The sequence below is a fragment of the Opisthorchis viverrini genome (assembly GCF_000715545.1).
Source record: "Opisthorchis viverrini unplaced genomic scaffold opera_v5_66, whole genome shotgun sequence".
NCBI lineage: Eukaryota > Metazoa > Platyhelminthes > Trematoda > Opisthorchiida > Opisthorchiidae > Opisthorchis > Opisthorchis viverrini.
Window position 1 is genome coordinate 1,174,983 of NW_008751723.1, and position 27,516 is coordinate 1,202,498.

The window sequence follows — 27,516 nt, forward strand, 5'->3', positions numbered from 1 at the left end:
CCATGGATCAAGGTTTCGCCTGCCACCGTAAAAACACGCAGAATCAGTGATGCCGCCAGTCTTGTTATAACGGGGGTCAACCTGACACCTCTGTGATTTACATTGACTGCGAGCATCCTTTTCGAAAATCGGAACCATTATCGACTATCCCAGTTGCCTGAGACGGTATTTTTCTCTCAGATAGACGCAAATAGGGTAGACAAACACTGGTTGAGGAGTTCGCCTCAATTCTTAAACGCAGCAGGCGGAAGGTTGTCAGGACGATAACACTCGAGTGGAGATATACAGACACTTCTGAGGCTGAAAGGGACTTCATTTTCACAATCGACTTTCGTGGTAAAGTCCGTCAGTCCTGATCTGAGGTAACGAGTAGACAAATGAATTGTTGTTCGAAGTACTGTTCGAAACGCAACGGCCCAAATGTCTGCTTTTGCTGGATATCATAAAGCCATTTTGATCCCTGATAGTTTCCCTGACATTTGGCTTCCATGGAACAATCCAACGAATCAAGCGGAAGAATCCGTGGACGTTTCCACTATTCTCTGCATCTTCCGTTTCTTCGACCTTTCGGATCTACCATCCGTTGCTGAGTAAGCAAACGGGTATGGCCTAATCAGTGAAGACGAGTTGTTGATTTCCTACCAGAGGCGGCTCACTGCTTTCTTCGAATGGCAAGGTGAACAGCATACCTACCAGTACTCAGCAAAACGGAACCCGATGTCCAGTACCAGCCCGGTGACTGCAATGATCGACGAGACCAATAGTGAGATTAGATCCAACCCCGTCGCCATAGGATACGAATAGCACTTTTGATTAAAGAATGTCTTTGTCGGGTGCATACAAGACTAAGATAATAGCGAGTGTAAAATATGGTGTTACACAAAAATGATGAACTAGGTCAATAAAAACCATGGAGAAAGCTAACGAAGGGAGTATGAAAAGAACAAAATAATGAAAGCCAGCTGTGTAGAAAAAATTGCGCCCACCAAGCATGATACAGGAAGCGAAACGATCAACACAAGTATTACCGGAGCTGTCGAAATTTTCCAGGTGAGGATGTGTATGTTCCGGAAAAGTCACTGCCGCACGGGTAGGGATGCACGCGGTCTATATGGGTAAGACGTGGATGCATGCATGGTAGTGAACAGGCAGACCATCCATTCGCAACCGAAACAGCAAGACAGGTCAAAATACGAAAGTCAAGCGAAAGTGTGCTTTGCAGATTCGGGCGAGTGCAGAGCAGAGAAATAAATTCCCATATAGATCACATCCTGATGGCAGCTCGAAAGGCGTGGATTTCGATGCACCATACGCGGCAGGAGATTTGGATAATGAAATAGAGGAAAATGGCGCTGTAGAGTGCAACTATCAGAAGCAGAGAAATGCGTGCCTGAGAATCAATTCATACGCAGGCTAGAAAGATACATTAACGTAGAAATAAGATTCAACGACTGGAGTGCTAAACTAAACCAGGATGTGAGAGCCAGTCAGAAGAGGGCTCGTCCAGCGACATAAGTTCAGGACTCAAGTATCCACTTGCAGAAGGCTGCATGCCTGGTGAAGGATTAGAGCATTGTTGTGGATTATGGTAAGTTGGCAACAAACCTCTGGTTTGTCTGGTAGGATTTGAGACAGGAACATGTGATGGCTTGTAACCGGATGGTGATGGTTGCACATAAAGTTCACTGGAAGGACTGATGTAACCACTGGTATCCAAACTACCATAGCCAGAACGGCGGGTAGAAGCGCTGCCTGATGTTGGGAGGGTTGTGTTGTCAACCAGACTAGGCTGCAACGGAGCCAGTGCGCTTGGAGTAGGCGTGTTTGATGAAAGTGTTGAGTAGCAAGGTGGACCAAGAGACATATAGGACGCAGGTGTGGGAACTATTTCCATGTGATGTGGTGTATGCTCTGGAGGGTAGGACAGACCTGTTGATGAGCAGCAGAAAGTCGAAACACACGGATCCGGGTAGCCAAACGAGGGATCTGCACCACCTCCAGAACCATCATTCCAATAGCCACAATAACTTGAACATCCAGGGCCTACAACAGTGCATAAAAATGAACAGTTCAGTACTAGGATAGTGAGAACTGTCAGAGAAAACCGAAAACTAACAAAAAATGAACCAGGCCCGAAATTCACGAAGTCGGGCCTTGTTCTAAGCTTCCTCAAGGCGTTTGAAAGCCATGTTTTGCTTTAGGAAAAAAGAAGGTAACAGTTAGGAGAATGAAAACGGCGCCCCTTCGAAAACTTGAACCCTGGCTATCGGGAGATATAATTTAAGAGTATAAATGCCAGTCTGGATCATCACCACTGACACAAACACCACAGGAGAACACTGCTGCTTCAGTAACATACAACCATGTTTATTTATTTGACTAAGGCTTTATAATGGAAAAAATGCGAGGGGCAGGGGGGGGGGGGAATAGCCTACCAAAAAACACCGAGGTGCCTAAACTTCCAATATTCAGCCATACAATCCAGAAAGAAACTGACAGTATGAATCCTACTGATATCGTCCAGTGTATCCAGCTACTTTAAATTAGGTACGGAAAATAGAGCTCGTCTCGGTAGGCACTAACTCAGTCTGAGTAACAGATGAACCAGCCACATTGGGTTGTAGTGTTGGATGCATTCTCTAAGGAAGTACCTTCCGCTTCAACAAAGACCCGTTTATTAGTCACATTATAGAGAATCCGCTAGGTCCAGCCGCACTTCACAGGCATCGGTAGCTTAAGACCGAAGAATTCTGAGATCCTCAACCCGAAGTAGCTAAGTCCCGGAGCCGTTCGACAATACAGTCCACATTGTAGTCTGGTAGACGTGTCCTTTGAGACCCAGCGATGTACATACCTTTGATGCCGCAAGTAAGGCAAGTTAGCAAAAGCTATTCTGGTCTTCAAGCCTCTTCATCATCATCTTCAATTGTAAAAACCGCATACATGCCGTACAGGGTTCATAGTTGCCACAGGTTTGTCCGCCAATGATTTGAGGAGGTGAGGGTAGATAGTTACGCATTGGAGGCGGTAGCTGATATAATCGATGGGTCAACACAGGGATGTCAGTGGATTTTCATAGGGGAGCTCGAAAGGCGAAGACATTGGAGGCACGCCCTCTACCGAGTGCGCGACTGGGTCATGTCTGACAATATCTCTGACAACTGATGTGTTCCATCCCGGAGTCACCATCCAGGGAGGCGACAATGACCAGCGCAGCTGAGTGTATTTCATACTTCACTACCACTTCATTGCTTGACCTTCTGTGGCTCGTTTCCACACTTCGTGTGGCTGTGCGAAAAGGGCTCCTCGAAGAATTCGGTCGACTGTTACACGGAGCCACCAGTTCATTGCTTGACCTTCTGTGGCTCGCTTCCACACTTCGTGTGGCTGTGCGAAGAATTCGGTCGACTGTTACACGGAGCACACGACTGAGCCAGCGCAACCTGTCGAAGTGGGATCAGCTCATCTGTCGTGGGCGGGTTACTTATTCCGAAAACCATTAGACGTACTTCAGTATTACTGAGCCAGTGTCCCCATCAGACACAGGCCATATTCTGAAAAGATCGATGGTCGGACAATGAAAAATTGTTGACGTCCTCAGCGGACACCGGGCAGGTTTCTGAACTGCCAGGCCAAAGCCTGAACCGCGTTGAACCGTAATTGCCATGTCACTGTAAGTACCTTTTTGAAAACGGACACAATACTCAAATGACCTCAGTAAGTTGGGATAGTCTCTTTCGCCCAGATAGGGATGAATAGCTTAGAGTACATATTCAAGATTTCACCTCTATCTTTAAACTGAGCGGGTGAGTCGATCCAGGAGAAGAAACTCGTGGATATCGGGACGGGTTTCGAAGTAACAATGAATTTTTCCTAAAGGACACCTAGCGCGACTAAAAGCGCCCCCGTTTAGCAGGCAAGTTTGCTTTAACAACGTACACGGGTCCTAAAATTAGATTTATCCACTCTGATGGGAAAATTTGTTTAAACTGCGGTAGAAGACAGCACTAGAAGAGTTCCATTTATATGTACTGACATAATACTACTGAAGATCAGGCCGAAGAAGGTTGGAGGTCATGAGCGTAAGTCAATTGCGTGGACCGATGAAAATCGCTTACGATAGCTGCTAATGTGTACGGTGATCACAGGTTTCAATCAAATCCTTCATCCCTCGGATCCTCGCTCGTTCAGTGGTGCAGCCAGAAATAAAGATAGAAACTACCTTGCGGTTCAAGTTGTGGTCCAAGATGACAACATTGTTCATCGGATATGGGAATGAAGGGCTTCGCATTGGAGGCAATATCTAATATCCTTGAAAAGCGAAATCTATGGTAAGATCGGGAGTAGCTATGCATCAATAACAACAGTTCAGATGCGAAACACCACTGAATACACAACTGGGAAATATCTGCCAGTGCCTCCATTCATACATGTGCACCACCTTACGGTGGCTGCCAGCGCGACTGAAGTAACTAATTGCAACTTTAATGCTTCGTTGTCAAGTTGAGGCCGGAATTCTGCCTTACGTTGAAAAGTTCCTGATATGAGCAATGGCGACAAAATCAATCACTGTTTACGTACAGCTGCAGTAAGCGACATAAGTGGAATCGGGTCACGTCACTCTTCAATAAAAAGCTAACTGGAATGCTCGATAATAATAATGAAATAAGATATGTAAATTAGGGAAAACGTCTGCCGTACAGTATACGACAAGCCCGCCTCAAAGTATCTTTCAAGATGCCCACTATAGTCGGACATATAATGAACGGAATCAGTGAGGGGCTGACGGGGACGGAGCGGTTCGGAGAGACTGAAATATGACTAACCTTTGAAGCCGACCGGTGGTGGCCCTAGCATCTCCGTGAGCGAATTTGTCGGAGGGCTAGAGGAAACATGTGATGGATCCACCGAAAACTGGTGTGACCAAGTGGGGTGTGTCGATGATTGTGAAGTTGAAAGGGAGGCCGGTGCACAAGCAGACATCGACGGAATCTGTACTGACGGCAGCTGATACGGTCCCAAAGTATCCATTGGAAGGGGAGGTGTGTTGAGGACTTCCACATGGGATGGGAAAATGCAAGAGTTCCCATTGATACCTTTTCGTTCCTCGGTCAGACGAATCACCACCGCCGATGCATACGTCGATATGGCTTCATTGCGAGAATGTACTAGTTCGTCGAAACGTGTGCTTGCTCCTGGTATGTTCATAAGCGCATCCAGGCCGTCACGATCCTGTGAAATCTCTGCAAGCACACCAGCAGCGGCTCGTTGGATGGATTCGTGCGGTGAATGCAAAAGGTGAACGAAAATTGCAAGGCCGGGACCACCTGGTTGAACACGCGGAGCTACAACTAGATTGGGAGCCTGAAGAGGGGAGATGAGACATCAAAAGTCAACGCCCGAAAATTAAACAAGATTTTCAGTGAATTTCGTTTTAAACCTACTGATTCTTTTAACACTGCGGGGTCAGATATGATGAGCTCTTAACTTTCTCAAAATGGCTTTCCAAGGACTGCGCGTTTTCGTCAACACTAGCAACAAAAACGGGACGATAAAATCTACGAATCAGTTGTTCAAATACACCCACTGTTATACTGCTGCTGTGGGCTACAAGGTGAACCAGCTAGTTAGGAAATGCTGGGTCACAACCCGAAAGGTTCGCCAACCGAGGCCGTGCAGACTCATTTGTCACAGTCACATGGGTGTACAGTGATTGGCCAAATGATTCTTCAACTAGTAATTGCACATCACAGCTATCAACCAGCTACCGGCTGCTACATTGCAAGTTGGCCCGACCACAACAGAATCCCGTTCGCTCACTCAGCGTTTGGTCCCCGAACAATTAGTTGATGTCTTTTCGATCATCAACACGTTTGAGGCCCCAAATACGAATTCATTCAGTTCATTCCGGATAGACCTAAGATAACACTCGGATACGCCCATCGCTAGCGACTTTACTGGGATTCTTATCCACAGAGCTTTCGAGTTTGGCAAAGAAACGGTACCACAGCTCAGACGGTTTAATTGTTGAACCACAATGAATAGACAGCCACAGGTCATAACGTCTAGCAGAGAATGAGGTCCGCGAAACTAGCTATCGCTCTTAACTCGTCATAAAAATTCGTCTTTTGCAACGGTACATTCGCTTTCCGTAATTCATCAGTCAGATAACAACTAGCCAAGAAAAACGCACCTTAGGAGGTCCGGCTTAAGCTGGAGTTTGTAAATGGGTTAGGAAAACAAAAGAACAAAAACAATTGTGCTGTAGATAAGCGATGTGTGCTACAGAACTCCATGTGGGGTCACAACTTTCCGGTAATTCAACGAAACGAAAAGGCTAGTGGACCCAGGGTGCGCACAAAATCAACGTAAACCGCGCATGCGGAAATTATTTGAGTTAAGAGGCCCCTTACTTGTCGGAAGCATCATTCTTGGGGAGTATAGTATCTCGTAACTCCAAGATAACACGAGTCGGACCACTTACTTCGTTTCCTCCGAGAGTTCGTTTCTCAAAGATTAGCTCATAAGACAAATTGCCGTAGATAATTTCGAACAAGTCGAAATATGGAACGCAGCATCTAACCGACCCCCGCCCTGAATGACCGAGAACACTGGACTGGATGTCAGTACCTTCGGTGCGGTAATCAAAAGACGCCCGTTAATTCCCTATATGCCTATATGGACCTTACTCAAACCAACGCGTAGAGCAATAGTTGAAACTCACCCAGGTAACTACCAACACAACTTGCTTACAGCAAGATCTAAGCCGATCGATGACAAATCATACTGGCGAACAAACAGGTGTAAGGCCTCCTTACAGCGACTGTTGACAGATCCAGTCAAAAGCGACCGATCAAGAGGACTTCAAACCGCCGTGGTGTAATATGACGCCAGTGCACAAATAAAGATGTAAGCATTCATCGTCCCACACAATTACCACCAGAAAAATAGACAACTCTATATAATTATAAGAGTGAGTATGGACTGCTGGTCGGATACCGAGGGTTTTTCAAAAAATCTGATTTTGTTCTTCCTAATAATCTTCGGTTAAAATTCCAATCAGCCTGCTTGGTAATTATCAGATCTTTCGGGAGAAACGAGAACTGTGAAGGTAAGAAACCTGAACTCGTTCTGAGCCAACCGGTGGTTGAACCTATGGGGACCCAACGGGGTCGACAAAAAACAGTTATTGTGGAGAGGTGGAACAGATTCGGTGTATTTCAATGAATTTCATTGCAAGTTAGCCGTGGTCTCTTTTCCAAATCAATATATACTTATTACCAACCGAAAACCCAAGCAAAAGAAACGTTATATCAGGGGCCAGCAATATCCGGTCAGCTTACAATTGTTACATGCGTTGAACGGTTTTGTAAACAGCCTCATTATAAGGCCGCCGACAAGGAAGTTATAGGTTCGCACCACGGCTTCGGTACACTCTGATGCTGTACGCAGCTGTTATAGAAAATGGGTTAACAAGAGTTTGAGTTCTCATTTTTCGTGACGTTATATTTTAACTGGCCTTCCGAAGCAGTACCATGATCAGTTACACGTTACCGAGTAGCGACTTATATCTGCGCAAAGTAGTGAAACACCATCACTGTTATACAGACGATTCCGTCACTTTGAATCAATCCATCCAGTCGGAGGTATAACAAACTTATGTTTGACACGAATATCAACAAAACTTTGCCATCCTCATGGACTCTGAATTAGCCATGGCCTCCGCAAGATTAACTTTAATAGTTTCCTCAAGCGGACCCCTACCGGCTTACAACCTGTTTATTTCATCACAAAAAGCGGTGGTGATCGGATCGCAATTTTCGAAACAACCCACAAACCCATAATCGGTGCAAAAACGAACTGACAAAATTCCTTAGTTAACCATACAGCCATCAAGAGTGCGGTTTACTACCAATCATCACTAGAACAGCTGACACGAATCAATCGGAAACAACCCCCCATAATCGGTGCAAAAACGAACTGACAAAATTCCTTAGTTAACCATACAGCCATCAAGAGTGCGGTTTACTACCAATCCAATCATGAACAGCTGACACGAATCAATCGATGCGTCTAATCCTTCCAAACACTACTCTGGTTTCTTTCCGTTTGAGCCCATGTGCTTTGACAAATTAGTTCTGGTCACGTACAATTGGCACAGATTCATAAAATATGTGCCATATAAAGAGTTTCAGAGGTTTCACATTCGGATTCATGGCGAATTGATGTATAGTGAATGAAGTATTTCGTTTGGTACATCCATGCTGTTCATTGGTGGTGAACATTTAACGAACACATCAGGAACGTTGGGATCTGCTTTTTTGAAGATTATCCAAACTTTGCTTACCAAGACACGAGTGGTTCCCACTTGATGAAATAAACAAGTTTCATCCGTATCCCTGAGCAGTGGTCTGAATAGCGAATGGGTGTAGCATTCCCCTCTTCGACGTTTGTGAACGAATTGGCCCCACGGGTTTTGTCACCTCCGTTCGCTTTTGGAAACCCTCAGTTTATTAAGCAAAACCACTGCGGTTTCATTAGTGTACAAGCAATCTTCCTGAACGACGTTCTGAATGCTGCATTGATCGAGTCTGCCTGGTCGTGATTGCTTCGGCCCCCGACTGGTTCATCCTGTGTCAGACAGTTAGTATTAGTTTTCAGTTCTCCGACTGTTTATCTGTATTGCTAACTAAAAGAGATGAAACTTTCCGACGGATCACTGTTGCTTATCGTGATCTCTAATTGTACATTACGAAGTGCCCAGAGGAATGATCGAGACTTTGAATTGGATTCGCGCAGTTGCTGGCTAACCGTGTCACCTTGTAACGCACTGTAGGCTCTGCACCGCCTCCTAGCCCTACGCAGCTTTGTGTACAGTTTGGCATGGTTTGAGCATTCTTAAGCATTATGGTCTTCTTGGTTTGCACTTTCAACAAAAAAAGTATCCACGCCCTCCAATCATTCAGTTAGGCCTCGTTTATGCATACCACTGATTTCCTCCGTCATCCGCCTTGCGTTTCACTTTTAAGTGGTAACACACTCTCGGACGTAGCAGTTTTTTCTCAATCTCCAATTCTGGCCGAAGGAAAACAAGCTTTCTTGAATACGCCTCATTGTGGGGACGTCCAAGGACAAAGACAGTTGCTACTCATGTGGGTGGAATGTTTCAATAAACGATCGGAAAGCGACAAAGCATCAGTTCAGGCATATGTAGTTCGGATAAACAGACACAGGAAGGTAGTCCGATACAGACAGGGTCCATGTGAGGCACCTCGTATAAAACAAGTTTAATCGCGCTTTGAGAGGTGGCACATCCGACAGATGGTTTCGCTCCGAAGTTTTACAGTATTTTCATCTCAGTCCGTTAATACAGTTCTGGCAAGTAGAATAAGTGTAGTATTTAAGCGCATTTTTGCGCTTGCGATTTCTAGAACAAGAATAAATCTATGGAGCTTTACACTTACCTACAGTGATTGGTCTTTACCACACGACACAAAACATCTGTCCTGGCAGCAGAGTAGCTTCACTATGAAAATGCTCGCAGGATATCTCCTTGAGTAAATCCATGCGAAGGTACAGTATTAAAAAACCGTTCCTGAAATTCGGAAATTTCCGAACTCAAAATTGACTGACACTGAAATAATGGTGTCGGAATCGGCGAACCTCAATAACTGTGTCGGTGTAAGCATGAAGTTAGAGGCTTTTTCTAACCTCATAGAATGCTTCACAGCAGTGCGTATGATCTGTGCCGCTAAGAAAGCTCAGACATTTCAACACTAGCGGCGATCCCTTCCACTCAAAGCTTACATAAAGAACAAGTGGCTCCAACTGTTGATGCGTCTAATCCTTCCAAACACTACTCTGGTTTCTTTCCGTTTGAGCCCATGTGCTTTGACAAATTAGTTCTGGTCACGTACAATTGGCACAGATTCATAAAATATGTGCCATATAAAGAGTTTCAGAGGTTTCACATTCGGATTCATGGCGAATTGATGTATAGTGAATGAAGTATTTCGTTTGGTACATCCATGCTGTTCATTGGTGGTGAACATTTAACGAACACATCAGGAACGTTGGGATCTGCTTTTTTGAAGATTATCCAAACTTTGCTTACCAAGACACGAGTGGTTCCCACTTGATGAAATAAACAAGTTTCATCCGTATCCCTGAGCAGTGGTCTGAATAGCGAATGGGTGTAGCATTCCCCTCTTCGACGTTTGTGAACGAATTGGCCCCACGGGTTTTGTCACCTCCGTTCGCTTTTGGAAACCCTCAGTTTATTAAGCAAAACCACTGCGGTTTCATTAGTGTACAAGCAATCTTCCTGAACGACGTTCTGAATGCTGCATTGATCGAGTCTGCCTGGTCGTGATTGCTTCGGCCCCCGACTGGTTCATCCTGTGTCAGACAGTTAGTATTAGTTTTCAGTTCTCCGACTGTTTATCTGTATTGCTAACTAAAAGAGATGAAACTTTCCGACGGATCACTGTTGCTTATCGTGATCTTTAATTGTACATTACGAAGTGCCCAGAGGAATGATCGAGACTTTGAATTGGATTCGCACAGTTGCTGGCTAACCGTGTCGCCTTGTAACGCACTGTAGGCTCTGCACCGCCTCCTAGCCCTACGCAGCTTTGTGTATAGTTTGGCATGGTTTGAGCATTCTTAAGCATTATGGTTTTCTTGGTTTGCACTTTCAACAAAAAAAATATCCACGCCCTCCAATCATTCAGTTAGGCCTCGTTTATGCATACCACTGATTTCCTCCGTCATCCGCCTTGCGTTTCACTTTTAAGTGGTAACACACTCTCGGACGTAGCAGTTTTTTCTCAATCTCCAATTCTGGCCGAAGGAAAACAAGCTTTCTTGAATACGCCTCATTGTGGGGACGTCCAAGGACAAAGACAGTTGCTACTCATGTGGGTGGAATGTTTCAATAAACGATCGGAAAGCGACAAAGCATCAGTTCAGGCATATGTAGTTCGGATAAACAGACACAGGAAGGTAGTCCGATACAGACAGGGTCCATGTGAGGCACCTCGTATAAAACAAGTTTAATCGCGCTTTGAGAGGTGGCACATCCGACAGATGGTTTCGCTCCGAAGTTTTACAGTATTTTCATCTCAGTCCGTTAATACAGTTCTGGCAAGTAGAATAAGTGTAGTATTTAAGCGCATTTTTGCGCTTGCGATTTCTAGAACAAGAATAAATCTATGGAGCTTTACACTTACCTATAGTGATTGGTCTTTACCACACGACACAAAACATCTGTCCTGGCAGCAGAGTAGCTTCACTATGAAAATGCTCGCAGGATATCTCCTTGAGTAAATCCATGCGAAGGTACAGTATTAAAAAACCGTTCCTGAAATTCGGAAATTTCCGAACTCAAAATTGACTGACACTGAAATAATGGTGTCGGAATCGGCGAACCTCAATAACTGTGTCGGTGTAAGCATGAAGTTAGAGGCTTTTTCTAACCTCATAGAATGCTTCACAGCAGTGCGTATGATCTGTGCCGCTAAGAAAGCTCAGACATTTCAACACTAGCGGCGATCCCTTCCACTCAAAGCTTACATAAAGAACAAGTGGCTCCAACTGTTATTATGGCTGCTACACTCGACAGTGTCAACATTCCAGTGGAATGAGACAGTGTTAAGTAGATACCATAGTCGCTTGTAGACAGGTATTTGGACTCAACGTAAACTACATCAGGTGATTGTCACATCCATCTTCTCACGAGTGGAGTAATACGAACGGTGATTGAAATGCCAAATGAAGGGTTCACCTAGTAAGTACTGCTGTCGGTGAATAATACGTGTACAGTTGAACCCTTCAATAAAGAACATCCGCGAGACCGAACAAAGCCATTCTATCTTTGAGAGCATCGTGTCTTAGGAAGCATAAACCTTCGACACTACAGCTACCATTTTTTGGTACATTTGTTGTGAATTGCATAATGGTGAAGGATGTTTCTACTTAAACTGTCCGTTTGTGCTGGAAGTGCAAACAATTGGTACTCGGTCCTTCCGTTTCCTCATTTTGTTCTGTTCTATGAGGATTTTGATCAAATGAATGGGCATTTCATCTCAGGCATTCAGGATTTGAGCATCTAAATGTTCCACAGGTTACATTTTTATAAACAGTTGTGGAATGTAACGGCTAAGGTGAGCATGGAATCATGCAATTCAATGCTTGCACGGAGACTTCCTATTTCGATTAGAGTTCAAGTTATGAGGTCAAAAACCGAGCTGTCGAAAAAGCAGAGCACCAATTTGAATCCAGGGTAGGATGCACCCCATTGTCCATCGTGCAGGCGCTGATTGGGCGAGGAAAAACCGTTTCTAAGCTACCGGATTGCCGGGGCGCACTAATGTTTCATGGCAACCACACTTAAGTATGTCGATCTGGATGACTGAAATGCCATCACTAAAGACAGCTGCTTCCGGCTTTTTAACACGAGTCGAATCGGCTTTACACAGTGAACATTACGGTAAATTGACTGCGATTCAGAGTTTTGGTCAACAAACTAGTGACGCTTGAGTGATTATGTAATGGCGCTTTTCCGCAAGGTCAACCTAAATCGATCGCTGAGTACCTGTGAGTAAACAATCCTCGTGGTACCAGAACATCATACTACAAGTTTGCCAGTTAAGAATCACGTTCCCAAAGCGAGCTCCAGATATCCTCACTTAAGAGCGTACAGTTACGCATAACTGGTACCAAGACGTCGAAAACAGTGGTCATGAGAACAATTTTCAGCTTAGTGATTTGTGGTCCAATCCTTAGCTGTGGTGAATAAAGATTAGATGAACAAACAGATTAAGAGAAATAACCCGTTACATGATGACGGACCGACCTCCCAAAAATATACGATTTGACACCGTTGACAGTAAGCGAAATAAGCGTGGGTTCTCATATGGTAAACTTTCAATAAACCATAAGTAATCCGGAAGGAGGAATAATCCACACGTTGTGTGAATCTTCCGTCTGAGTTGTCACCCAAGCAACCAGTCAGCAGAAGACCACGTGAACTGGATTCAGAATGAAAGCTGAGGGGCGCTGTTTCCAACATAACTGAGTTAACCACACTGCTGTTCAGGCACTCGAGGCCGAACGGCTAGGCGTTCAACACTGACCAGAAGAGTGCGGGTTCGGAACTTTTTGAGTTTCTCAAGATGTGCACTACTGATGATTCCCAACAAGGATGAAACAGCTGCTCCTATTTTCGGCATAGACTGACTCTACTTACAGGACGAAATCTTGACTGAAACTTTCAACTTTTGCAAACACGCCCAAGAGCTGTCTCAAGTTTCATGTCGATTGAAGCAGGCGAGGCATTGTTGAACATGCCACATCACATTCCAGCTGACTGCCACAACATACTTGCTTTATCAGGTGTCTGAGAGGAAGACAACTGTACACGAACAATACGGAAAAAATACGGACTTGAACACTTCCAACTCACTTTCAGTAGAGCTAGATAGGACCGCGTGGCAAAGTCTTTGGCTAACATATGTAGAGCACCACATATTCCTTCAACAATTTCTTCCAAACGAACACTTTGGACCATCGTCGCAAACGTTTGATAGGAGGTCGGATTGTTTGCAGAGGTACGCTGTACAAGTGGATAAAAACAACAGTATTATAGTCAACTTGAGATACAGGCCTATGAAGTATAACTCACGAGGCTGTCAAAATGTCATAAACGGCTACCATAAGGGCAATCTAATCCAATTTACGCAATACCTCATCACCATCATCATAACCGACAGCATGACATCAGCGTTCAACACTGATGCTTCACTGCCGTACAACCATGATTTATTTGAAAGCCTTATTGTAAAGAAAAGAGTAAAGGTGGACGGGGAAGGGACTTAGTGCTAGCTTACCACAATCATTCCGAGGTGCCTACACCTCCAGACATTCACTCAGGCAATCCGGATAGAAACTGAAAACAAGAGCGCCACTGACATCGGTTGGCAGCCATATCTTGCAGCGTCTCAAACCAGACGCAGCGAGGATCACGCGGTCCCCATTCTGGAAGGCGAGTAGCACCGGCAGTACCCGAATGTTTCGCGATTTCTTTCATATCCCTCTGCTAGGTTAAGATTGGGCCACCTCTCTGTTTACGCCACTCTCAGTTGGGCATGGAAAACAGCACTCTTCGGCAAACGATGGTTCGACATACACAACACATGTCCCAACCAAGGCAGCTTCTGGTGCTGGACACATTCTTCAACGGAAATACCCGTTACACAACCGAAAACGCGTTTTCTAACTGCCTCGTTACGGATACGCCGACACCAGTCCGCACGAGCTAAGGTTGAGACAACGATCGCCGAACACATGAAGGTGTTTCCGCTGCTCGAATAGGCAATCTCACAGCCATGCAACAAATCAACCCGCACTGTAGCTTGATACACACTTCAGTTGAGATTCCGGGATACACAACTTTGACGCCATAGTTGTCTCAAATTAGCGAACGCGACCCGAGCATTGCAGATTCGTGCATTCATCTCATCTGTCACAGTAAAATCAGAACTAATACAACTTCCAAACGCTCCACCACTACCAGCGCATCTCCCTGGATTGTGAATGGTGTGTTCAGTGACTGCATGCCCAGGAGTATGACCTTGCACCTTGTGGGTACGAAGTGCACACCAAAGGACGAGATGAATTTCGTCAGTTCATCCAAAAATACTAACGCCTTCTACTCCTCCTCGAAGATGAGAACGACATTGTCGGCATATTCCAGACCGACAGGGTTTTCTTCACAGGCTATTTGAACATCGGGGTTTTGGAGACCTCCCAGTGTTCGTCTCATGATTTCATCGATCACGAAGTTAAACAGGAATGGGGAGAGTGGGCATCCACGACGGACACCACATTGTGTACGGAAGCTTTTGGAGAGCTTTCCGTACACCCTCACACGTCGGGAAGTCTTGGTCGACACAACTCCTACCAGGCCGGAATCCCGCTTGCTCCTCTCGAGTCAGTGTTTAACGAGCCACCATAAGGCGATGAAGCACCAGTGATACCAAAAGTCTCGTTACGACCGGGATCAAGCTGATTCCCCTGTGGTTGCCTCACTCACTACGGCCCCCTTTTTTGAAGATGGACACCATCACCGACTCTCCCCAGTTCCCTGGGACAAACTCCTTTTCTCAAATGCAAGCAAACAGATCAGACAAGCGCTGACTGAGGACTTCACCCCCATCTTTGAACAATGCGGGCGGAAGGTCATCCAGACCAGAGGCTCGGTGGCGCTGAAGAGAACATATACAGTCATAAACCTCCGAGGCCGAAGGCGGTTCCACGTTCACCATCCAGGATCCTACGTTGCCTATGGGCTCCGGGTGGTTGTCAGCTGGTGGTCATGACAACTGTTGTTCGAAGCATGCGGCTCATCGGCCGAGGCATTCTTCTTTATTCGAGATAGTCACTCCCTCCCGATCCTTGGTTTTGCTCACAAATGCTTTCCGGGGGCCGGTCGCACGGATCAACTGAAATAGTCTTCTGACATTACCGGCTTTCTGGGTCTCTTCCACTTCTTTAGCATCCTGTATCCACCCCACTTCACGGTCGGTTTGAACGCTCGCCTTCACTTGACGTCTGATAATTCATCGCATCAAGTTGTGTTCGGGGCCGGCTGGGATACTTCTCCGAGATTTAGGCAATGTCACCGCTCGGTCTGATATCCAGTGCTTGGGTGCGCCTGATAGTGCGGTGCCACAGGCAAAATTCCCAACATTATGCAAAGAGGTGGCAATCTCGTCCTAGTATGAGTTCATATCTGATGGTGGAATCTTTGGAAGAGACTCTAGAACATGAACATGATTCTGGTAAGTTCATCTGACATCCGGATCTGCCAGTTTTTCAGTTGCCAGGCGATTCGTCCGCACCTTACGTGGCCCTGGAAAACGTAGGGAGAAGCGCCTCCGGATGAGCACATGGTCGGAATCCACAACTGTGTTCCAATACGACCGGCAGTCACTTATTGATTCGCACCATCGGTAGCTGATGGCAATGTGGTCGATTTGAGTTTGCGGTCGGTATGCCGTTGGAGGACACCATGTAGCCAGAGAACTTCGGCTATTTCGGAAATTAGCACTGCATAAAAACAGCCTGCGATCAATGCACAGCTTTGTCAATCGTTCCCCATTGTCTGTACGTACCTCCTAATTGAGCCTCAGGTATTCTAAGCCTGCCCACCTACGCATTCAAATCCCCACGATGTTTAAGCTCTTGGATTGCCGCAGCAGAGTATTCAGGGCCTTTGACAGCGTCGGAGCCACAGTCAGTTGGGGCGTAGGCGGACACGATAAACAGATATCTATCAACTTCCTACTTGTGAGACTCCTTCACACATGTTGCCAAACGAACCGCACAGAGACGACTATCAACAGATATTCAGTCAAGCAAGACTACTTCCGCCCGGCGACTTGGGACGATACCAACCTCTGCATATCCTGCCGCGGCAGCCCCTGGATCACCAGAGGTGCGCAGCCGGAAGCGAGTGGAGACTGATGGGACGGTTAGATCAATCACTATGCTTGCATCATGAATTCTTGTTTCTAAGACACAGCACACATCAATGCCAAGCGAGTCCAGTGTGAAAGCAAGAGCAGCTTGTTGTCCCGCTTGTTTGAGAGTGCGGACATTGAAGTCAGTCAGAGAGACTGGGTCTCGAGGCTTGAAGATCGATTTGGAGATACCTGAGGCTACCGATGCATGTGGCAAGCTGATGCTGCACGCAAAACCGATGCAAGACGAACGGAGTCATCAGTCCTAAGTGGTGGGCCTACAAGAGAAGAGTTAAGAATAGGGTGGAAAACGGGGAAGGAAAAGTATGTGAAAGAGAAAGAAGTGAGGCGTCAGCAGCTTTATGCAGCGAGTAAGGCGACCCGGCTGACGGCACCACGCGACAGCCGACGTGGCACGAGTGTGTTTGTGTATGTGTAGTTCATAGTTGTACGTGGGTTGTCATGGTACCCACCCCTAGACAAGAGGACGACTAGCGTCCTCAACCAAAGCATCTGGCTCAAAAGCCTAACCACAAGGCAGCGGTGTTTGGTGGGAAATGCAAATGCATTACCATTTCTACGGAACAAGTCTTCACATGTTCCAACCCCGAACTGGGAGGACCGGGGGACTGTGTTCGTCAGACCTCTAACCATTGACCAACCTGGTATCAGAGACTGTGTGGGTGTCGCCGGGACACCCGCCAGTATAGCTCAATGAGTCGCTGAGGTGCGAAAACCGTCACACCACGGTAAGGTTCCGTCTCTTCGTGACGCAACATATCACAATGGGCGTTTACGAACATCATTCTTTGCCACTACATAGTGATGAAACCTAAAGTGAGTAGAGCTTAACAACTAACGCACTACTCTCATATGACGAAGGCGGTTCGGCTTAATGACATTTTAATAATAGAGGAAGTAAAACGAATCATCATACAGCTTTTTCTAAACAAACTAACATAGTTGTGTGGCAGTCAAGTGCTGGTGTTACAACGTTGGAGTTGCTGTCAGTTATCGTGGTGGTTGACGACTGCATATCGGTAAGTGTAAAAAGAAAGCTAACCCTTAACCATCTTGCACGTTCAGCTGACACGATAGGGAGACAAAAATAACCAAGGTATAGAATGCAAAATTAATCAATAGGGTGATACTTCACCGGTACGGACTCCCAGCTGCAACGAGAGTTTGATCTAGGAACTAAGTAATATCGACTGCAGGAAAAGTTTCGTGCCAAATACTTAACCCGAGAAGTGATCGCCTTTATCACTAGGGGGCAATATCCCAGGTACTTGGTGTGGAGACCAGTGAATTCCTTAAAGCACCGTTCTTGGGGAGCACGACACCTCCCACAATGCCGAAAATACCATCTGTAAAGTAAGCATATCTAACCTAAGAGCCATTGAATGGTCCGGAAAGGGAATGGGAACTTCCAGTGAATGGTCCGGAAAGGGAATGGGAACTTCTAAAAGAGTCAAAACAGTTCATGCCTAAGGCTGTCTGCTTGCAGTGGTGGTCGAGCTTGAGTGCGGCAACGATTCTGAAGGCTACGCTGACTGACATTAGGTTCCTTAAGGTTCAACGATGCGAGGGTAAACCAAATAAGAGCAGTCAAGCGAAGAACAGTGAGTGCATCTACTGCAAGAAATCACACTACGTTGCGGCCTGGCGGTAAACGCAACAGTGCCTTTCTCTCTGGGCCCTCGAGACAGGCTACTCTCTGCAACCAAGTAGGTCAGACAATTGAGTGATTAGCTTCCGAAAAGGTCTCTCAAGAAATTCTAACTGGCCAGTGCTTTCCAGTTCGAAGCAACAGGTTTGCGGAAGGGTGCTGGAAAAAAATCCGACATCCTTCCATTGCCTTGTGGGTCAGACATTTGAATCTCAACAAAACCCTCTTCTTCAGCCTGTGTAACTTTTTAAGCAACAGCGCCTTCCTGCACGCCTCTCGAATGCCTTTCTCATACATTCAACTGTCAACCACCCGAAACTAAATAAAGAGCATCGTTAGACTGTAACTTCCTTTAAATACATATCTGTGATGCCATCAGAAGGAATAACGAAAGTTGAGATTCTGCCAAGTCTTCCAGGTCTAGACAGGAGCAATCGAGATGCCAGGGTGGAGTTCAAATCACCGACCTTCCGGTCTGCGCCCCAACAACTGAGCTAACTTGAGCTCGGCCCCGTGAACGTTGACTCCTGGATGCTTTTAAGCCAACTGAACTCGTAAAGTTGGGTTACGGAGAAACCTTGCAAGTGGTGAACTGAAAAACCTTCAATCAACCGGTGTTCCCGAGGGAAAGCGCATTGATACGCATGTCCCAACAACGCTGTGACGAGAGTCAAGTTGTATGACTCAAAATGAATGGTAAATTTATTTCGGAGCTCTTCACTGGTAGCTGAGTGCCAAACGGTCCAACTGAGTCAAAGGGCGGTTTGCATCTGGTAGCAATGTGTGTTCGTGCTGAAAGTTTCTGCCAGCCAAAAGCAAATGATGCCCACCACTTACCTGGTCGCTTTTCGGTGTTTGCACTATGAGCGTCAATCACGATTCGGTTGCCAGGAGAAGCTTCTTCCGGACTTGGTCGACTTAGGCATTCATATAACCTGCAGAAGTCACATTTGTGCTTCTCGCTAACCTGAGTAAGAGTGACAGACCCCGAGAGAGACTATCTTGCTCAGCTAGAGCTGCTGTCTGTCGGAATGCATGCGGACAAAAAATCCTTTACTGCGTCAACATACGTTGATCTTACTTGGGTCACTTAACCGAACGGTGCAGGAGTTATTTACAGGAATCCAGTCCAGCAGAGCAAATCCAGCGCCGGGTTAGATAAAATTCCTAGACCGCAAATACCACCAGCCAGTACATCAGGATCACTAAGCATCAGCAGATCTTCAAAGACCCTCCGAAGTACTGCGCGGGTCCGGTGAGAAAATCAGACCAGTAATGCCAAGGTAGGTCCGACAACTCTCCCTAGACAGATCAGCTGGTCACACAGCATGGATTACACTGGTCAGACCGTTTTAGTTCGGATTCCAAAGGACCGTTTGCCTTACAGATCACTCTTCGGCTAGAGAAGACATAGCAGCGGCTATTCCATGACTTGACAACAAGGCATAGAAGCCCTTACAAGTGAACTCGGTCGCGTTGGTAACTGCCGTCTCCCCAATGGGGATGAGACAATCAAGTCGTCAGTGACCCTGACAAGCACGGTTACGTCACGAAGTCAATGACACTTCTGCATCGAATCTATTGCCTCCACTGTGGAGTTCTCACAATCCCCACTAGGTCAAGCAAACAGTACTAGTTGAGGTCAATAAACTTGGTCATCGCCTCCAACGCTCGCAATCGACTCTATTCTCCATTGTGGAACGAAACTGTAGCAACGGAAACGACTGTACTTTAGTGTAAAGTGTATCGCTGAAAAACCGAACTGGAACGAAAAAGCAAGAGAGTATATTTTGTCAGTCTTAATGTACCAGGCATTTCCGGGAAACATTGATGTCGCGAAGATCGACAGCATCATATTGTGCAATGTGCGAGGCCCAATTTAGATCTAAGAAAGCCAGCAATTGTAGGTCAAGTGAGCAATGAACACCCACGGTGCTATCATCAAATGGGAGAAATTGATTAGTGACAGGAGCCACATAGTACAGAGTTATCAGAATCTCGTTTGTTCCACATGAGGATATGATTGAAGTGCGGCGGTGTGCGTATGTTTTCGCTATGGAGGCGGAAGTTTTTTGGTTCCTAGTTAAAGAAACCTGATGAATTTTCAAATGTCTCTCAAATTTTTACAATTGCGATCGGCCAACCAGTACAATAACTCGAGCGCAAAAATTGGTGGTCTTTACATCCGACCTTCGCATTCATAAGGAACAGTCGTGTGTTGCTACCAGCCATCCTACGTTTAGTCCATTACCGAACGGCTGTCAGGTTTTCTCGCGCCCTCTTTCTTCTTTCTCCCGACTGATCCAGAGATAAGCGTGCTGCCAGATAAAACTGAGCGGCGTGGATGCTGACCGTTCATCGACAAGAATGGGTCTTGTCTGTAGTTGACTAGATTGGTGCTAAAAACACCATCGACAGTTTTATTTCAAACCACTTCTTTTGGCCACATGCCATTCGTTCGGTCGCTACGCTATGGCAGTATCCCGGCCCTGGTGCTTCCTTCTGGTGGCATGGCAGTTAGGCACCGAAAGGGTACTACAGCTGGACATGGCCCATCTCGTGGTTCAACAACGAGCTTCCGTGTGAAGTCATAGGGTAACACTGACGATACAGCATCCAAATCACCGGTTTTCCAACATGATAGCTTCATTCAAATTCAGTCTACCAAAGCACTCCCGTCACTAATAAACTGGAATTTACCGTGGTGTGACGGTGTTTGTACCCCCTTAACCCAAAGAGTGACCATGTAACACTTGCGGGGGCCCTGATACTGTCCTCCGCCGTTCGGTTATCCAGCTCAATCAAGCTCAACACATCTCTCGGTACAAAAAGCAGTGCTTGTTTGTAGTGCCGGCTTATGCCCCAAAGGACTGCAGTTCTGATGCTGATACCTACTATCGAAAGTTATCCGAGCTCATGCGTCATGTGATCCTTTCAGGCGATCTGAATGCTCAGGTAGGTTGTCTGAGTTCTTTGGAATCACATTTCGGCGGTCGATTCGGAGTCGATGCTCGCCGCACAGACAACGGAGATCGACTCCTTCAGTTGTGTGTTGATCATGAACTGTTTCTGGCAAGTACGAACTTTCATCCGCGTAACCTGGCGGCGATCAATTGCAAATCAGCCTTGGACCCAGTTGGGCCATGTGGCCATCAGCCACCGGTGGAGAGCCACAACTCAAGACTACAGTTCCTTCTGGTGCGCACCACTTGATTCCGATCACGCCATGGTGCGTGCACGCCTGAGAGTTAGCTTCCCTTCAGGCCCTCGCAAGTCAGCAAGAGGCATGTCAATCCACTGCCTTCGAAGAACTATTATAGCTCAGCAGTATCGATCTGAGATAGCCGAACAACTCTCCACAGCAAACCAATACTTTGGTGGCAGTGAGCATGTGGATGAGGCGTGGCAAAATATGGAAGCAGCTATGTTAGCGGCGTTCATTGCTATCTGTCCGACCTCTCCAATTCGACCACAAGACCACTGGATGTCGTCGAGATCGCTATCCATGACTGATGCCAGGAAAGCCACGAGTACGACGGCGCACACAAATCCCTCAAACACCAAATAGTGAAGAGTCTAAGGAAAGACGGAGAGCTCTGGTGGACATCGAAAGCTCGGGAGATGGAGAAGGCTTTGGCCACGGGGAAGAGCCGTGCTCCCTAGCAACTGATACGATCACCTGGTCCTAGGAGAGCAACGGTCAGCGAAACGATAAATGAAAAAGATGGCTCATTAATTCACTCGCAAAAACGTCAATTGAAAAGATGGACCGGACACTTAGGAGAACAGTTTAGCTGGCCTCTTGAAACCCAGTCTGTGGAGATAGTGCATGCGGACGAGTGGAGTGGATCGCTCGTCGGAAGAATAAATGAAGTACGAAATATCCGTACTGAAACGTGAGAAAGCACCAGGACTGGAGGGTCTGTATCCAGGCCTCCTCAAAGGAGGTGGAGAACCTCCGATGACCAGTCTAACAAAACTAATTGGTACGATACGGAGTGAAGAAAAAGGGCCTGCAGAATGCAGCAGGTAGACAGTTATCCTTATCTTCAAAAACGGTGCGCGGACGCTGTGAAGACCACCGTGGCATCAGCTTGTTAGCTGTGATATCCAAGTTGCTCTCTGGCCTCATCCTTCGAAGGTTGAATGAACACAGGGAGAAGCAGATATGTGAGAACCAAGTCGGGTACCGTCCTGCAAGAGGATGCATCGATCACATCTTCACCCTCTGACAAATTCCGGGACAGAGACACCGCTTCCAGAAACCAACAATGATTGCGTTCCTTGGTCTGAAAGCTATCTTTGACTCTGTGGAGCGTCAGGCACTATGGCAGTGTCTGTGGAGCAAACGTGTCCCCATAAATTCTTGACCTTCCTTAAAGCGATGTACGCCAACTCCCGCGGCCGTGTGAAGGTCTACGGGAAGCTGTCATCAGAGTTCACCACATCAGGTGGTGTCAGGCAACACTGTCCAATTTCACCTTTCCTCTTCAACGTCACCACTGATACGATTATGGAAGACCCACTGCCAGCCTCTGATGAGTGTGGGTTCGAAGTTCTCCGCTCACAGATCTAGAGTACGCAGACGACATAGCTCTTTTCGGATCTGACACTGTGGTATTGCGAACAATATTAAATAACCTAAATAATTCTGCCTCATGGTTCGGCATGCGCTTCACACCTGCAGTGCAAAGTACTACTACAAGACTGGGTAGGGCTGGATCAGTCCCGGTGATCTACTGAAAGATGATATTTCCATCCGGATTGGGAAGGCCAGAGCAGCTTTTGTGAACCTGCGTCACCAGTGGCGTAGGCGTGACATCAGCTTTTCTGTAAAGGATCGAGTTTTATATGCTGCGGTGCGATCTATATCGCTATACGGGTCAGAAACCCGGCTGTTGCGCGCCCAGAACATAAAACAACCTTTAGTGGTTGACCACGGATGTCTTCGGAGCATTGCCCGAGTCTAGTGGGAACATCGGATCAGCAATGTTTAAATACGTCGAATTGTATTCGGAAGAAACAACCCAACCACGAAAAATAACAATGGCTTGACCACGGGCTCCGTATGCTAGTCGTTTATACTAGTGGTGGTTGAATTGGAAGTATCACGAGCTATTCCGACCATACTGTGCTCCCCCAGTACTTAACTGTTATTGTCAACAAGAAAGGATTGTGTATTCATAGGTGCTCAAGAACAATCCAAGATCCGGTTGGGACGTTCCCCATAAGCAGTCTGAGTCCGGAAAGTGAAGTAACGAGGTAAGAGAAACAAGTGTTTGATTGCACAGCAGGTAATTAGGATGCCGGAAACGCCCATCGCCATATACTGCAGTGGCCAAATCGTGTGCTAATTTCATTGCTTTTAGGCATGAATAGTGTTATTATTATTATTATTATTATTATTATTATCGTTCAGTCGCGATACTTTCGGTGCACAGCCACCATTCAACCTGAAGGAAGCACAAGAGCAGAGGCATGCCTGGTGGCCTGGACACGAGCAACCGTAATGCTTGGTTCGAACTACAGACCTTCGGATCAGTAAGGTCGCACCTTAACCACTAAGCTACCTCGGTTTGTCTTGAAGAATGCTGTAAAGTGTGAGGTGACTTGTTGGAAGGACAAGAAAAATGTGGTGAAACGTTTCCTGCTGCGATCCGACTTTCTGGATAGGGTCTCAAGTGAAGAGCAGTTGAGTACAAATGTTCCTAGACGTTGAACATCGACTAGAGCGCCAGCTGCTAGCCGGAATGTGTGCGGTTCAAACCTCACTCTTGCTTTTCCATTGCTCGTGTCTAGGCTAAGGTACTCTGGCAGCATCCCAACATCGAACTACACGACAATCATGCACTGAAAGTGACTACAAATGAGATATTTGGCCATGAAAAATAATATCACTGGTCGATCCCTCTGATGTTTGTTCTGTCCGGTTTTCCAATTGAGTAGCTGGAATGCGATGAGCCGGCATCGGATACCCTTCCTGCCAGCCGTTTTTTTCATCACAGAGCTTCAGACAGATTGACTCTGCGGCAGTGAGGTAGCAAAGCTCCACATAACGAGGTACCAACTGAAGGAGTACGCGTTATGCCTTTCAAATCCTGAGAAGATCCTACCTCCTCTGTCATTACTACTTATTTTTGGCTAAGTCGGAGCGGCGGAGAGATGGGAACATAAAGTGACATGGCAGGAAAAAATGACGTTCCAAAAATGCGGGTATTGTCAGCCTTTTAGGATGGGATTCATTACGGCCCTGTGCTTAGATAGAGACACTGGACGATATGGCGGCTAACCGATGTCACTGGAGTTCATGTAATCACCAGAAAGAAATCGTCTGGTTGAGTGTGTAAGCACCTCGCCTATCTATTGTAAGCTAGCCCTAGCACTAGCCACCTTCCGCGCCCCATTTCCTCTTGGTAATAGGGCTTCAATCAAATAAACTGACATGGTTGTACGGCACTGAAGCGTCAGTGATGTCACCTAGTGTTGCTATTGGTGACGATGACGATTGATGATGACTTGTTTTACCTATTGTTACTAACAACCATGAATAGGATCAGGTCGTCCAGGCTCGTTGGCATTTTTTCTTCATGTGTAGCACTTCTGGAACAATATACTCCACGAAACCAAAACACAGACCGATCCTGATGTTCCCATTCCCCTCTGAAGCTCACCATCGAATTTAGCTTACTCACTGTCTGTATGGTGGGCAGCGTACAGCCAACGACCAAACACAAAAAGAACCAAATTTGAGTTTACCGCAAAACCCAAGTTATTCGACAGAAAAAAGTGCGCAGGACAAAGGATATAGGGACTTACCTTCGTGATCTCGTGTTGGGTTGCATACAAAAGTAGGAAAAGGCCTGTGACCAAACCACATTCACGCATCCCGTAGTGGCTGTCGATGTTAACTGATAGGTTCCGCAGCAAACCGACCATGGCCTTTACTAGCATCCATGACGTCACAGGATTTTGTGGTGGTTGACAGACAAGGCCAAGATCAGGACATATGCCTGCGGTAGCCGCGTGCAGAATTCGGGTCAACAAAGGCAGTCCAGCAAGTTCATGCACGACCATATGCCTGGCAGTTTCTTCTTCCTCGTGACGGCTTGTCAGGTGCCTTAAAGCGCACATACATGGCTCCAAAATGTCTTCCCTGGCTCCGATTTGGCCAACCGCTCGCAACAAGCCTTGGATACCACCGAACTAAAATGATGAGACCCAAGTCAATCAAATCTTACCTTGTGCACGACATATTTGTTCGCGTGATTGTTGCACGTCAGGTTTGAGAGAATCCCTGCGGCACAAGTGACCGTATTCGCATCTCCACAGTCCAGCAATTGGACAAGAGAATGCAGCAGAGGTTGCAGGTTATCCAATCGGGTAGCAGCATCTGACAAGTTCCGGAGAGCCCACAAGCAATTGATCACCAACCTATGGCTGGAGCTCTGAAGATGCTTAGCCAGTGCATCCATGCCACCTGCAGCAATTATGGCTGGTTTATTTGAGGTACATACGCTAAGCACTTTCAAAACCCGGGCAGTTGTCCACAGAAGCTTTTCGTAAGAGTATGCACGAAGTATTCGGACTAATTCCAAAGGACCACCGCTAGAAAGTATCTGAAGTTTGCTCTCTTGATGCCCGTAGGCTAATATTTGCAAACAGTCAGTGCAAATTGTGAGAAATTTGATGTTGTTTTTTCGGAGCAGAATGGTCATCTTTTGTAGGCATCCGCTTTGACGAACAACGGCCTTGGCACCATCTTGGTGTAGCAGAAGGTTGTGTAACGTAGTGATGGCGTAGAAAAGTACGGACTCCACTGGAGAATTCAAAAGATTCACCAGACACGGCACACATTGGGCGGCAAAGATGGCCTGAAATGTTCAGTATGAACTGAAAGCACTTACCTTGAGACCTGTCTGAGTTTGGGACATATTATAAAGTGTACCAGAGAGGAAGCGAACCGTTTCGGGGTCATCTGTCCGGCCAAGTGCAGAAATGATACAGTCAATCATGTCCATTGACTTTATGAGCGCATCAATGGCTTCAGACTTGCTCAGTTGGAACACCATCATCGAGGACTGGTAAATTATAACCTGATCGTCTTCGTCTTTGATTAGTTTCACTAATTCAGGAATAGCAGTGGCAGCTTCGTCGGTATCTATTTCGGGGAGTTTATTGCCCCGGAGATCTACGTTGCTGGCAGAATGAGAGCCTCCAGGCGTGTCTCCGAGTGCCTCAATCCCCAGCACACTCCCAGTGCTTGGGGTGGCAGGAGAGAGTACGGAAGAATCTGCGGGGTTAACTGACATGGGGAAAGATTGCCACTGACTGAAAGAACAGGGTTTCCGACCCAGGTAGCGGTCATCTAGTTCGCCATCGTCCAACCCTACTTTGCTACTGATGCTAGGTGTGTTGGTCCCCAGCGCCGTTTCAATACCGGAGTCCGAAAGGTAGCTGCTCTGTTGCCACATCTTTATTTGCTGGCATTTATCCATAAGCTGCTCTGGGTGGGGTCCGGGTCCTGAATTCCCAAGACCGGTCACATTCCCAGAATGACATTCAGGACTATCCGACGCGGCAGGGTTAACGTCTGATTCCATTATGTAAAATTAACGAAAAAACGAAATGAGCATCACACAAACGCAGGACAGCGATGTAGGTCCGAAACGAAGTCGCCCCAAACAAGATGGAGCCGAGGCTGCCGGCAAGGTCAAGGGCAATGCTGGTTCTTGTGTCGGTTGAGAAATAGCCGAAAGTTCCACTACCTAGGGACGTAAAACATGCGACCAAGTGAATGCAAAAATAAATTGATTCATATGTCTTCTATGAAAGCGAAGTGCACTCGGGATATATTATCTAAGAATTTGAGTTGCCGACAGTTTCGCCGCTTATCACACCAGTGCGTTTCAAGGTGAGAATTTAACCATCGCGCATATTCGATTATAGTTCAAACTGATCACAATTCCGGCGAATGGTTCTCAGTATTACGTGCTTGAACTGCTGAGCCACTGAAAGAGAGATAGAACTAGTGGGTCCGCTTAACTCTTGTGACGGATCTTCGACGTCAGATTTCGCTTAATCTACAGTCGTAAGTCTGCGATGTAACGTGACCAACTGCTCCGAACTTGCCCGGCATGGCGAGAATGACGGCCTGTTCCAGCTTGCAAGTTGGCGTCTGTCCCCATATCCAGGTTCGGTTACCCACTTAAAATTTCATGATGACGCGATGATGGTAGCCGCCGTTGTGTGTGGATTGAGTTCGCGGTACTACGGCTTGCATGGGTTTTGGTTGTTTCCGGGTGGACAGAAGGCATTTGTCGGATT

The 27,516-nt window shown here is 46.6% G+C and overlaps 1 protein-coding gene across 1 annotated transcript; it reads right to left on the reverse strand.

The window, feature by feature from the left end:
• Positions 1 to 783: 783 nt before the first annotated feature.
• T265_04203 (hypothetical protein) lies at positions 784 to 26,792 on the reverse strand (the record flags this gene model as incomplete). Its single annotated transcript, XM_009168885.1, has 6 exons — positions 784 to 2,043; positions 4,827 to 5,364; positions 13,466 to 13,615; positions 25,009 to 25,395; positions 25,431 to 26,063; positions 26,097 to 26,792. 6 exons carry the CDS (start codon positions 26,790 to 26,792, stop codon positions 1,460 to 1,462), a joined length of 2,988 nt encoding a protein of 995 aa, XP_009167149.1.
• Between the last annotated feature and the right edge of the window lie 724 nt (positions 26,793 to 27,516).